Source organism: Pelodiscus sinensis, unplaced genomic scaffold (assembly GCF_049634645.1).
Source record: "Pelodiscus sinensis isolate JC-2024 unplaced genomic scaffold, ASM4963464v1 ctg100, whole genome shotgun sequence".
Lineage (NCBI taxonomy): Eukaryota > Metazoa > Chordata > Testudines > Trionychidae > Pelodiscus > Pelodiscus sinensis.
Window position 1 is genome coordinate 245,437 of NW_027465939.1, and position 12,282 is coordinate 257,718.

Genomic DNA, 12,282 nt, shown 5'->3' on the forward strand with positions numbered 1-12,282 from the left:
GTGCAGGAGATAGGAAAACCCCAACGCGCCGTCACACCTTGGAATTCATAACTCACCCAATGCTCCTGCCTCTCTTTTATTTATTTATTTAAATATTTTTATCTGCCTAAAATATTCGAGGCAGCTTGCAAACATTTGAACCCCAATGCAAACACATCTAAACATTTGAAATACGAGACCCCAGAAGGGCACACAGCCTGCTAAACCAGATGGAGAAGAGCAACGTACACACACAGCCCCAACCATTAAGAAAAGCAGGACTGAGAAGGGTGGCTTGCCTCTGTATGAATCCCTGGGACGCCCACACCTTGAATCCTGCGCACAGACGCGGTCACCTCATCTCAAAACAGAGCTCTTGGCATCATATGTAGAGTAGCCCAATGTCTGAGGGTCTGTCTGCACTACCCCCCGAGTTCGAACTAGGGTGGTAATGTCGGCAACCGGAGTTGCAAATGAAGCCCAGGATTTGAATTTCCCAGGCTTCATTTGCATCTCGCCGGGCGCCGCCATTTTTAAATGTCCGCTAGTGCAGACTCCGTGCACGCGGCTACACGCAGCACGAACTAGGTAGTTCAGACTAGGCTTCCTATTCCGAACTACCTAGTCCGTGCCGCGTGTAGCCGTGGGCAGTCAGTTCAAACTAGGGTGATAGTGTAGACATGCCCTGAGAGTCTGTAACGCTGTAGCGTTACGTCTTGCCTCTGGGGGGCGCTGTTGCCTCCCGCCATGGCGCTCGGCTGACTTCTGCGCCGCTCCGCCGGGCCACCGCGGGGGAGCAAGCGGCCGTTTGGGCTCTGCGGTCCCCCTAGTGAGCGGCAGGAGGGGGAGGAGAGCTGAGCGAGGGAGAGGCAGTAGTAGGAGGAGAGTAACATCTCATTGCAGGAGGAGTAACAGTTAATCCGAACTAAGGACTTAGTTCGGATTAACTTCTGACTGCCGCGTGGAGCCGTGGGCAGTCAGTTCGAACTAAGGGGGTTTAAAAATGGCGACGCCCAGGAAGATGCAAATGAAGCCCAGGATATTTAAATCCATCCCTAGAGGTGTTTAAGTCTCAGCTTGACGAGGCCCTGGCCGGGTTGATTTAGTTGGGATTGGTCCTGCGTTGGGCAGGGGGCTGGACTTGATGGCTCCTGAGGTCTCTTCCAGCTCTGTGGTTCTATGATTCTATAAAATCATGACCGGTGTGGAAAACGTGAATAAGGAAAGTTAATTGCTTGTTCCAATAACACAAGCGTTGCACTTAAAGAACAGCGCGGGCTCTTCCTCGGGGGATGATACACAATGCCACATTCTGATTCTCTACCAATGCTGTAGTGTGTACATGTGATATATTGCACGCGTGCGCGTGCACACGCACACACGCGCACACGCACACGCGCACACACACGCACACACACATGCACGCGCGCACACACACACACGCACGCACACACACATGCGCACACACACACACACTCTCTCCATCTTGGTCTTGTTACTAACTTGTCGCTCCCCCTAACGGCACTGGCCAGGTGAGCTAGATGGGGGAGGGGAGGAGCCGGGCTTTTGCCGATCCGGATCGAAGCGCCCATGCTCACAAGACGAGCCCCAGGGTCCCCTTGGCTTTAGAGTAGCTCCTCCCTCCTGCAGATCTCTGCACTCCAGGGCACGTCTACGTTGCGGGGTTTCTGGGGTACCGGAGGTATCCCGGGAACACTCCGGTGCACCCAAGGAACGTGTTTGCGCCTCTGCTTTTTTTTGCAGCAGAGGAAACGCGCTCTGGCGGGGAGCCCTGTGTGTCCCGTTCTACGAGGGGTAAGGGCTCCGCCTGTCGACACGGGGCCAAATGGCGGAAAAGTGATCGGAGAAAGCTGTGCAACTTGTGTCGCTTTTCCCGACAAAGGACTGTAGCCTACACCTAGCCTAGCTGTGTCAGTCAGTCCTCGGTGGGGGCTGTCCTCAGTGCGGCCATGGGACGGCGCATCGGGGAGCCCCCGACCCTGCGCCCCGTCTGCAGCAAGATGAGACTCTGCCAGCCAGGAGAGCACAAATGGGCTTATTGCTTCTCCAGGATCCAGCCCAGCGCAGGCACAGGATAGGCCGACGGCCCTAGTGCCCTTGGGGGGCGGGGTCACAGGCCCCTGAACCCCGTACTGGCTTTTAGTCTCCTTCCTCCGTGCTTCCCCACGCTCCGACTGCCCCGCCCCAGGCCCCGCCCCCAGCCAGGTGGCATCTCCGCCTCCCTCCCTTTGTCTCTCCCCCGGGAAGAGCCGTGTTCCCTGCCCAGGCTGGGACTAGGTGTCTGGGCCAACCCACAGGTGGGTGAGTCCGTGGGAATCACACCCCACCGCACAACCAGATGAGGACAGCGGGTTACAGAGCAGACAGCCCCCCCACCATGTCACAGGCCACGTTCACCGTCAAAGAGGGGTTGCACTTTGCTTCCCAAGGTGCCGGCTTCTGACTCCCTGGGCCATCCACACGTCTGATCCCTTCTCAGTGAGCCACCTGACAGACCTCAGCAGCCGCAGGTTTGGCTCCTGTTCTCCCGGTTCCAATGGTTGCAGCTGTTGATCCTCAGAGGTGCTGGCCAGCCACACCTCATTCATTCAGCAGGACCTCAGTCAAGTCAAAGGAGACAGATCTGTTCTACATCTAGCACAAGTTGCTTTACCTTGATTATTCCTAAGGACGCTAACGTTAGCAAAAGACTTCATACAAAGCTATATGAAAAGGCTTAATACAAAGTTAAAAAGACTTGAGATGCTATAAAATGACTAATACAAAGATTTACCTGCTCAAGAACTAGTGGTCACCTGATGAAATGAATAGGCAGCAGGTTTAAAACAAACAAACGGAAATGTTTCTTCATGTGTCACACAGGCAACCTGTGGAACTCCCTGCCAGAGGAGGTTGTGAAGACCAAGACTATAACAGGGTTCAAGCAAGAGCTAGACAGATTCATGGCGGGTCGGTCCATCAATGGCTGTTAGCCGGCCTGGGCAGGGAGCGTGTCCTTAGCTTCTGTTTGCCAGAGGCTGGAAATGGGTGACAGGGGATGTCTCACTTGCTGATTCCCTGTTCTGTTCAATCCCTCCGGGGCACCCAGCATTGGCCGCTGTCAGAAGCCGGGACACTGGGCTGGATGGGCCTTTGGTGGGATCGAGTGGCCGTTCTGATGTTGTCTCCTTGTATGGGGCAGCCCCACGCGCAGGCCCACCCTGGCCACTAACCCCAGCTCTGTACTTCTCCACAGGGTCGGCACCAACATCTTCACCCGGAAACGAAATCTAGCACAGGGGAAAATCATTCAGGCTCAGTCTCCAGACTGCACGACTCCTGCTCCACCAGCCCAGTGAACACGGGTCCTGTGCCTGCCCCTCAACTGATGTGCCTGTCCCATGGCTCCTGTACCCGCCCCACGGCTCCTGCACCCGCCTGATCTGGACTGGATCTGGCTCTCTGGAGAGCGTCTCGCCCGGCTGTTTGCTGGGCTGCAGTCGCCGTCTGTCTCCATCTCCCCTCGCTCTCCGGCTGCCCTGCCCCCCACGGCAGTGCAGCTCCTTTCCCCATAGCGAGGCCGGCTCCCGGCAGCTGCTGGAATCTCTCCCAGGAGCTGGGGCCTTTCGAGGACACCCTGGTGGCTCGGTTGCCCCGGCTCTCGCCGTTCCTCCCTCTCTGAGGGCCAGGGGCAGAGAGGGCACCGAGCTGGGCGGGGAGATGCTGCTGCCCTTCTCCATGGCCTCTGGGCGAGCCCAGGACTAGCCCCACCTGGCGCCCCCAGCCCCAGGCTCACTTCTCGTAGGTCATGTGCTCCAGCCCCCTCATCATTTCGGGTGCCCTCCCTCTGGCCACAGTGACTACTCAGTGGAGCACACAGCCAGTGCCACCTGGAAGGGGACGGGGCGGGCCCTGCTGGCCAAGAGCCAATACGCAGCAGGGACTTGCAGACCAGCAGGGGAAGCAGCCGACCCCTCCCCCCCACGGCCGTTGGGGACTCCATTCACTCTGCCTCGTGGGGTGTCTGGGAGTCTGCTGTTCTGTAATAAAGCCAGGTGTGCGCGCGCCTCAGTTTCCCAGGCCACGGTAATGGGAAGGGGGGGTTGACTCCAGGCTGGGGACTAGGGCCTGGGGGATGAGTCAGTCTTGGCTGGTTTCAGGATGAGAGCGGGTTTAGCGCCCGAAGGGGGGAACAGGGCCAGAGACCCATCTTGGCAGGAAAAATCATACTGACTGCTCCTGGGTCTCGTGTGAACAATGACCCTGGCTACGCTCTGAGCCAATAAAGCTTTTGTTCTACCTGCTGGCTGAGCGTCACGTCTGGCTGTGGAGGGAGGTGCAGGGCCCAGTGACTCCCCCCACCCTGTGACACTGGTGGCAGCGGTGGGATGGGCTGCACCACGTGGATGGAACATCCAGCAGTAAGTGCCTGGGGCGCAGTGAAGGAGGGGGGCTTGCAAGCGCCAGGGGGCTGGAGGCCGTGAGAAGCTGTTCCAGGAAGCGGAGGGGCCTGCAGGCTAACCCGAGTATGGTCTTCAAGAGTGGGTGTTCCCCAGAGGAGGGGTTCCCCGCGGGCAGTGGGAAGTGGTCCCAGGGGGCACAGGGGCCTAGGATCTAACCCTCCGGGGGCTGTGACACCGAAGGAGGCTGGCGCACTGAAGGGGTCTCCCTGGGAATCGTGAGGTGCTGCAGCACGGGCCTGTGAGTCTGCGCCCCTGGGGACAGCAGGGAGGGGGGTTCCAACTGACTCCTTACGGTGGGCATTGCGGAGCTGTGCAAGGAGGCGGGGCGACCCATCACCTAGGGCGCCTTCCATTGCCGGCCCTGCAGGCGGGGGCGCCGATCGCGGGTTCTGCCTGGGGCGCCCGATGATGACGTCACCCCATTGACGGCCCTGCAGGCGGGGGCGCCGATCGCACGTTCTGCCTGGGGCGCCCGATGATGACGTCACTCCATTGCCGGCCCTGCAGGCGGGGGCGCCGATCGCGCGTTCTGCTGGGGCACCCGATGATGACGTCACTCCATTGCCGGCCCTGCAGGCGGGGGCGCCGATCGCGGGTTCTGCTGGGGCGCCCGATGATGACGTCACTCCATTGCCGGCCCTGCAGGCGGGGGCGCCGATCGCGCGTTCTGCTGGGGCGCCCGATGATGACGTCACTCCATTGACGGCCCTGCAGGCGGGGGCGCCGATCGCGGGTTCTGCTGGGGCGCCCGATGATGACGTCACTCCATTGCCGGCCCTGCAGGCGGGGGCGCCGATCGCGCGTTCTGCTGGGGTGCCCGATGATGACGTCACTCCATTGACGGCCCTGCAGGCGGGGGCGCCGATCGCGGGTTCTGCTGGGGCGCCCGATGATGACGTCACTCCATTGACGGCCCTGCAGGCGGGGGCGCCGATCGCGCGTTCTGCCTGGGGCGCCCGATGATGACGTCACTCCATTGACGGCCCTGCAGGCGGGGGCGCCGATCGCGGGTTCTGCTGGGGCGCCCGATGATGACGTCACTCCATTGACGGCCCTGCAGGCGGGGGCGCCGATCGCGGGTTCTGCTGGGGCGCCCGATGATGACGTCACTCCATTGACGGCCCTGCAGGCGGGGGCGCCGATCGCGCGTTCTGCCTGGGGCGCCCGATGATGACGTCACCCCATTGACGGCCCTGCAGGCGGGGGCGCCGATCGCACGTTCTGCCTGGGGCGCCCGATGATGACGTCACTCCATTGACGGCCCTGCAGGCGGGGGCGCCGATCGCGGGTTCTGCCTGGGGCGCCCGATGATGACGTCACTCCATTGACGGCCCTGCAGGCGGGGGCGCCGATCGCACGTTCTGCCTGGGGTGCCCGATGATGATGTCACTCCATTGCCGGCCCTGCAGGCGGGGGCGCCGATCGCGCGTTCTGCCTGGGGTGCCCGATGATGACGTCACTCCATTGACGGCCCTGCAGGCGGGGGCGCCGATCGCACGTTCTGCTGGGGCGCCCGATGATGACGTCACTCCATTGACGGCCCTGCAGGCGGGGGCGCCGATCGCGGGTTCTGCTGGGGCGCCCGATGATGACGTCACTCCATTGACGGCCCTGCAGGCGGGGGCGCCGATCGCGGGTTCTGCTGGGGCGCCCGATGATGACGTCACTCCATTGACGGCCCTGCAGGCGGGGGCGCCGATCGCGGGTTCTGCTGGGGTGCCCGATGATGACGTCACTCCATTGACGGCCCTGCAGGCGGGGGCGCCGATCGCGGGTTCTGCTGGGGCGCCCGATGATGACGTCACTCCATTGACGGCCCTGCAGGCGGGGGCGCCGATCGCACGTTCTGCCTGGGGTGCCCGATGATGACGTCACTCCATTGACGGCCCTACAGGCGGGGGCGCCGATCGCGCGTTCTGCTGGGGTGCCCGATGATGACGTCACTCCATTGACGGCCCTGCAGGCGGGGGCGCCGATCGCGCGTTCTGCTGGGGCGCCCGATGATGACGTCACTCCATTGACGGCCCTGCAGGCGGGGGCGCCGATCGCGCGTTCTGCCTGGGGCGCCCGATGATGACGTCACTCCATTGACGGCCCTGCAGGCGGGGGCGCCGATTGTGCGTTCTACCTGGGGCGCCCGATGATGACGTCACTCCATTGACGGCCCTGCAGGCGGGGGCGCCGATCGCGGGTTCTGCTGGGGTGCCCGATGATGACGTCACTCCATTGACGGCCCTGCAGGCGGGGGCGCCGATCGCGGGTTCTGCTGGGGCGCCCGATGATGACGTCACTCCACTGACGGCCCTGCAGGCGGGGGCGCCGATCACGCGTTCTGCCTGGGGCGCCCGATGATGACGTCACTCCATTGACGGCCCTGCAGGCGGGGGCGCCGATCGCGGGTTCTGCTGGGGCGCCCGATGATGATGTCACTCCACTGACGGCCGTGCAGGCGGGGGCGCCGATCGCACGTTCTGCCTGGGGTGCCCGATGATGACGTCACTCCATTGACGGCCCTGCAGGCGGGGGCGCCGATCGCGGGTTCTGCCCGGGGCGCCCGATGATGACGTCACTCCACTGACGGCCGTGCAGGCGGGGGCGCCGATCGCACGTTCTGCCTGGGGCGCCCGATGATGACGTCACTCCATTGACGGCCCTGCAGGCGGGGGCGCCGATCGCGGGTTCTGCCTGGGGCGCCCGATGATGACGTCACCCCATTGACGGCCCTGCAGGCGGGGGCGCCGATCGCACGTTCTACCTGGGGCGCCCGATGATGACGTCACTCCATTGACGGCCCTGCAGGCGGGGGCGCCGATCGCACGTTCTGCCTGGGGCACCCGATGATGACGTCACTCCATTGACGGCCCTGCAGGCGGGGGCGCCGATCGCACGTTCTGCCTGGGGTGCCCGATGATGATGTCACTCCATTGCCGGCCCTGCAGGCGGGGGCGCCGATCGCGCGTTCTGCCTGGGGTGCCCGATGATGACGTCACTCCATTGACGGCCCTGCAGGCGGGGGCGCCGATCGCACGTTCTGCTGGGGCGCCCGATGATGACGTCACTCCATTGACGGCCCTGCAGGCGGGGGCGCCGATCGCGGGTTCTGCTGGGGCGCCCGATGATGACGTCACTCCATTGACGGCCCTGCAGGCGGGGGCGCCGATCGCGGGTTCTGCTGGGGCACCCGATGATGACGTCACTCCATTGACGGCCCTGCAGGCGGGGGCGCCGATCGCGGGTTCTGCTGGGGTGCCCGATGATGACGTCACTCCATTGACGGCCCTGCAGGCGGGGGCGCCGATCGCGGGTTCTGCTGGGGCGCCCGATGATGACGTCACTCCATTGACGGCCCTGCAGGCGGGGGCGCCGATCGCACGTTCTGCCTGGGGTGCCCGATGATGACGTCACTCCATTGACGGCCCTGCAGGCGGGGGCGCCGATCGCGCGTTCTGCTGGGGTGCCCGATGATGACGTCACTCCATTGACGGCCCTGCAGGCGGGGGCGCCGATCGCGCGTTCTGCTGGGGCGCCCGATGATGACGTCACTCCATTGACGGCCCTGCAGGCGGGGGCGCCGATCGCGCGTTCTGCCTGGGGCGCCCGATGATGACGTCACTCCATTGACGGCCCTGCAGGCGGGGGCGCCGATTGTGCGTTCTACCTGGGGCGCCCGATGATGACGTCACTCCATTGACGGCCCTGCAGGCGGGGGCGCCGATCGCGGGTTCTGCTGGGGTGCCCGATGATGACGTCACTCCATTGACGGCCCTGCAGGCGGGGGCGCCGATCGCGGGTTCTGCTGGGGCGCCCGATGATGACGTCACTCCACTGACGGCCCTGCAGGCGGGGGCGCCGATCACGCGTTCTGCCTGGGGCGCCCGATGATGACGTCACTCCATTGACGGCCCTGCAGGCGGGGGCGCCGATCGCGGGTTCTGCTGGGGCGCCCGATGATGATGTCACTCCACTGACGGCCGTGCAGGCGGGGGCGCCGATCGCACGTTCTGCCTGGGGTGCCCGATGATGACGTCACTCCATTGACGGCCCTGCAGGCGGGGGCGCCGATCGCGGGTTCTGCCCGGGGCGCCCGATGATGACGTCACTCCACTGACGGCCGTGCAGGCGGGGGCGCCGATCGCGGGTTCTGCCTGGGGCGCCCGATGATGACGTCACCCCATTGACGGCCCTGCAGGCGGGGGCGCCGATCGCACGTTCTACCTGGGGCGCCCGATGATGACGTCACTCCATTGACGGCCCTGCAGGCGGGGGCGCCGATCGCATGTTCTGCCTGGGGTGCCCGATGATGACGTCACTCCATTGACGGCCCTGCAGGCGGGGGCGCCGATCGCGCGTTCTGCTGGGGTGCCCGATGATGACGTCACTCCATTGACGGCCCTGCAGGCGGGGGCGCCGATCGCGCGTTCTGCCTGGGGCACCCGATGATGACGTCACTCCACTGACGGCCCTGCAGGCGGGGGCGCCGATCGCGCGTTCTGCTGGGGTGCCCGATGATGACGTCACTCCATTGACGGCCCTGCAGGCGGGGGCGCCGATCGCGGGTTCTGCCTGGGGCGCCCAATGATGACGTCACTCCATTGACGGCCCTGCAGGTGGGGGCGCCGATCGCGCGTTCTGCCTGGGGTGCCCGATGATGACGTCACTCCATTGACGGCCCTGCAGGCGGGGGCGCCGATCGCGGGTTCTGCTGGGGCGCCCGATGATGACGTCACTCCATTGACGGCCCTGCAGGCGGGGGCGCCGATCGCGCGTTCTGCCTGGGGCGCCCGATGATGACGTCACTCCATTGACGGCCCTGCAGGCGGGGGCGCCGATCGCGGGTTCTGCTGGGGCGCCCGATGATGACGTCACTCCATTGACGGCCCTGCAGGCGGGGGCGCCGATCGCGCGTTCTGCTGGGGCGCCCAATGATGACGTCACTCCATTGACGGCCCTGCAGGTGGGGGCGCCGATCGCGCGTTCTGCCCGGGGTGCCAGCTGCCGCAGCCCGCCTCAGGCCACTGCTGCGAGGAGGGAGGGCTGGAGACCAACAGACAGACATGCTGCCCACCAGGCCATGCTCGGCCAGCAGCGGTTCATCCCAGGCGGGGATCTCGGGGGATCTCTGACTGCTGGCGATCAAGCTGCGGCTAAAGAAGTTGGTGATAGAAATGTAGCCGTGTTAGTCTGGGGTAGTTGAAGCAAATTGCAGGACAATGTAGCACTTTAAAGACTAACAAGATGGTTTATTAGATGATGAGCTTTCGTGGGCCAGACCCACTTCCTCAGATCAAATAGTGGAAGAAAGTAGTCACAACCATATATATGGTATATATGGTATATATGGTATATATGGTTTGTGACTATATATGGTATATATATGGTTTGGTATATATGGTTGTGACTACTTTCTTCCACTATTTGATCTGAGGAAGTGGGTCTGGCCCACGAAAGCTCATCATCTAATAAACCATCTTGTTAGTCTTTAAAGTGCTACATTGTCCTGCATTTTGCTAAAGAAGTTGGAGGATCGTAGGGAAGAGCCCCAGACCCGAGAGAGACAGCGGCAGGCACAGGAGAGACAGCGCCAGGCACAGGAGAGACAGCGGCAGGAACAGGAGAGACAGCGCCAGGCACAGGAGAGACAGCGCCAGGCACAGGAGAGACAGCGGCAGGAACAGGAGAGACAGCGCCAGGCACAGGAGAGACAGCGCCAGGCACAGGAGAGACAGCGGCAGGAACAGGAGAGACAGCGCCAGGCACAGGAGAGACAGCGCCAGGCACAGGAGAGACAGCGCCAGGAACAGGAGAGACAGCGCCAGGCACAGGAGAGACAGCGCCAGGAACAGGAGAGACAGAGGCAGGAACAGGAGAGACAGCGCCAGGCACAGGAGAGACAGCGCCAGGCACAGGAGAGACAGAGGCAGGAACAGGAGAGACAGAGGCAGGCACAGGAGAGACAGCGCCAGGAACAGGAGAGACAGAGGCAGGAACAGGAGAGACAGCACCAGGCACAGGAGAGACAGAGGCAGGAACAGGAGAGACAGCGCCAGGCACAGGAGAGACAGAGGCAGGAACAGGAGAGACAGCGCCAGGCACAGGAGAGACAGCGCCAGGCACAGGAGAGACAGCGCCAGGCACAGGAGAGACAGAGGCAGGAACAGGAGAGACAGAGGCAGGCACAGGAGAGACAGCGCCAGGCACAGGAGAGACAGAGGCAGGAACAGGAGAGACAGAGGCAGGAACAGGAGAGACAGCACCAGGCACAGGAGAGACAGAGGCAGGAACAGGAGAGACAGCGCCAGGCACAGGAGAGACAGCGCCAGGCACAGGAGAGACAGAGGCAGGAACAGGAGAGACAGAGGCAGGCACAGGAGAGACAGCGCCAGGAACAGGAGAGACAGAGGCAGGAACAGGAGAGACAGCACCAGGCACAGGAGAGACAGAGGCAGGAACAGGAGAGACAGCGCCAGGCACAGGAGAGACAGCGCCAGGAACAGGAGAGACAGCGCCAGGCACAGGAGAGACAGCGCCAGGAACAGGAGAGACAGAGGCAGGAACAGGAGAGACAGCACCAGGCACAGGAGAGACAGAGGCAGGAACAGGAGAGACAGCGCCAGGCACAGGAGAGACAGCGCCAGGAACAGGAGAGAGAGCGCCAGGCACAGGAGAGACAGCGCCAGGCACAGGAGAGACAGCACCAGGCACAGGAGAGACAGAGGCAGGAACAGGAGAGAGAGCGCCAGGCACAGGAGAGACAGCGCCAGGCACAGGAGAGACAGAGGCAGGAACAGGAGAGACAGCGCCAGACACAGGAGAGACAGCGCCAGGCACAGGAGAGACAGCGCCAGGCACAGGAGAGACAGAGGCAGGAACAGGAGAGACAGCGCCAGGCACAGGAGAGACAGCGCCAGGAACAGGAGAGAGAGCGGCAGCATGAGCAGGGCCATGGCGGAGCTGAGAAGCCGGGCGGCTGTAGCTGCGGTGAGCGGGGAGGACCCGGGGGGCCCAGGCATGCAGGTCACTTTGAGAGGTTCTTGCTGTCCCAGTGGAAGGGCGTGGGGGACTTGGACGGATTCCTTAATTCCTTTGAGCGAGCCTGAGAGCTGCACCAGGCCCCCAGCCGACCGGCTCCAGCCGCTCACCCCCTTACCGGGTCAGGAGGCCGCAGGGGTGCTCGGCCAGCTGGAGGGGCTGCAGCCGGGCGACGATGAACGGGTCAAACAGGCCCTGCAGCACAAGTCCGGGCTGACCCCTGGGACGTGCAGGGAAAAGTTCCAGGGGGCACAGAAGGACCCTACGGAGGCCTACGTGGCCCTGGCCCACCTGGCGCAATACTGCCGCAAGTGGGTGTTTGGGGCCGGGGCCCAGACCGCAGGGGACCTGGTTAAGTGGATGGGCGTGGGCCGGTTCTATACAGCGTGCTCAGCCGCCGGTGGCTGAAGGACAGGAAGCCGGAGGACCCACAGGGCGCGGGGAAGCTGGCTGACAGCCGGTCCGGGTGTGAGAGGGAGGGCTGGAGAGACCGGTTCTTGGCTGTGCGACTGGGGGAAGCGCCTATGGGGCGAACCCAGGAAGGGGGGCCCAGCAGTTCTCCCCCAGAGGGCCAGCCAGTACCTGGGCAGAGCAGCCGGCCTGAAGGGACCCAAAGGACCTGACCTGCCATCGCTGCGGGCAAAGGGGCCACAAACGGGCTCAGTGCCCCAAGCCCCTGGACAGGCCCCACAACCAGGGTTAACTGGCTGGGGCTCGGGGAGGAGCAGGCTGCCCTGGGGGCGGGGGCTGGCAGGCCACCCTCAGCTCAGGGGTGGGAGGCTGCTCAGGCCAGCTCCCCTGGGAGACCTGA

The 12,282-nt window shown here is 63.6% G+C and overlaps 1 protein-coding gene across 1 annotated transcript; it reads left to right on the top strand.

Moving 5' to 3' along the window:
* Positions 1-9,513: 9,513 nt before the first annotated feature.
* On the top strand, positions 9,514-11,539 carry LOC142825269 (uncharacterized). The gene is made up of 2 exons (XM_075917103.1): positions 9,514-9,617; positions 9,928-11,539. The coding sequence occupies exons 1-2, from the start codon at positions 9,514-9,516 to the stop codon at positions 11,537-11,539; spliced, it is 1,716 nt and encodes a 571-aa protein (XP_075773218.1).
* Positions 11,540-12,282: the final 743 nt, after the last annotated feature.

What these genes read in the sequence shown, in the direction of transcription:
- LOC142825269 (XM_075917103.1), top strand. Translation starts at nt 9,514, where the DNA reads ATGCTCGGCCAGCAGCGGTTCATCCCAGGCGGGGATCTCGGGGGATCT. An exon ending in GGTGATAGAAATGTAGCCGT is followed by an intron (nt 9,618 to 9,927) that starts GTTAGTCTGGGG and finishes TAGTCTTTAAAG; the next exon opens with TGCTACATTGTCCTGCATTT.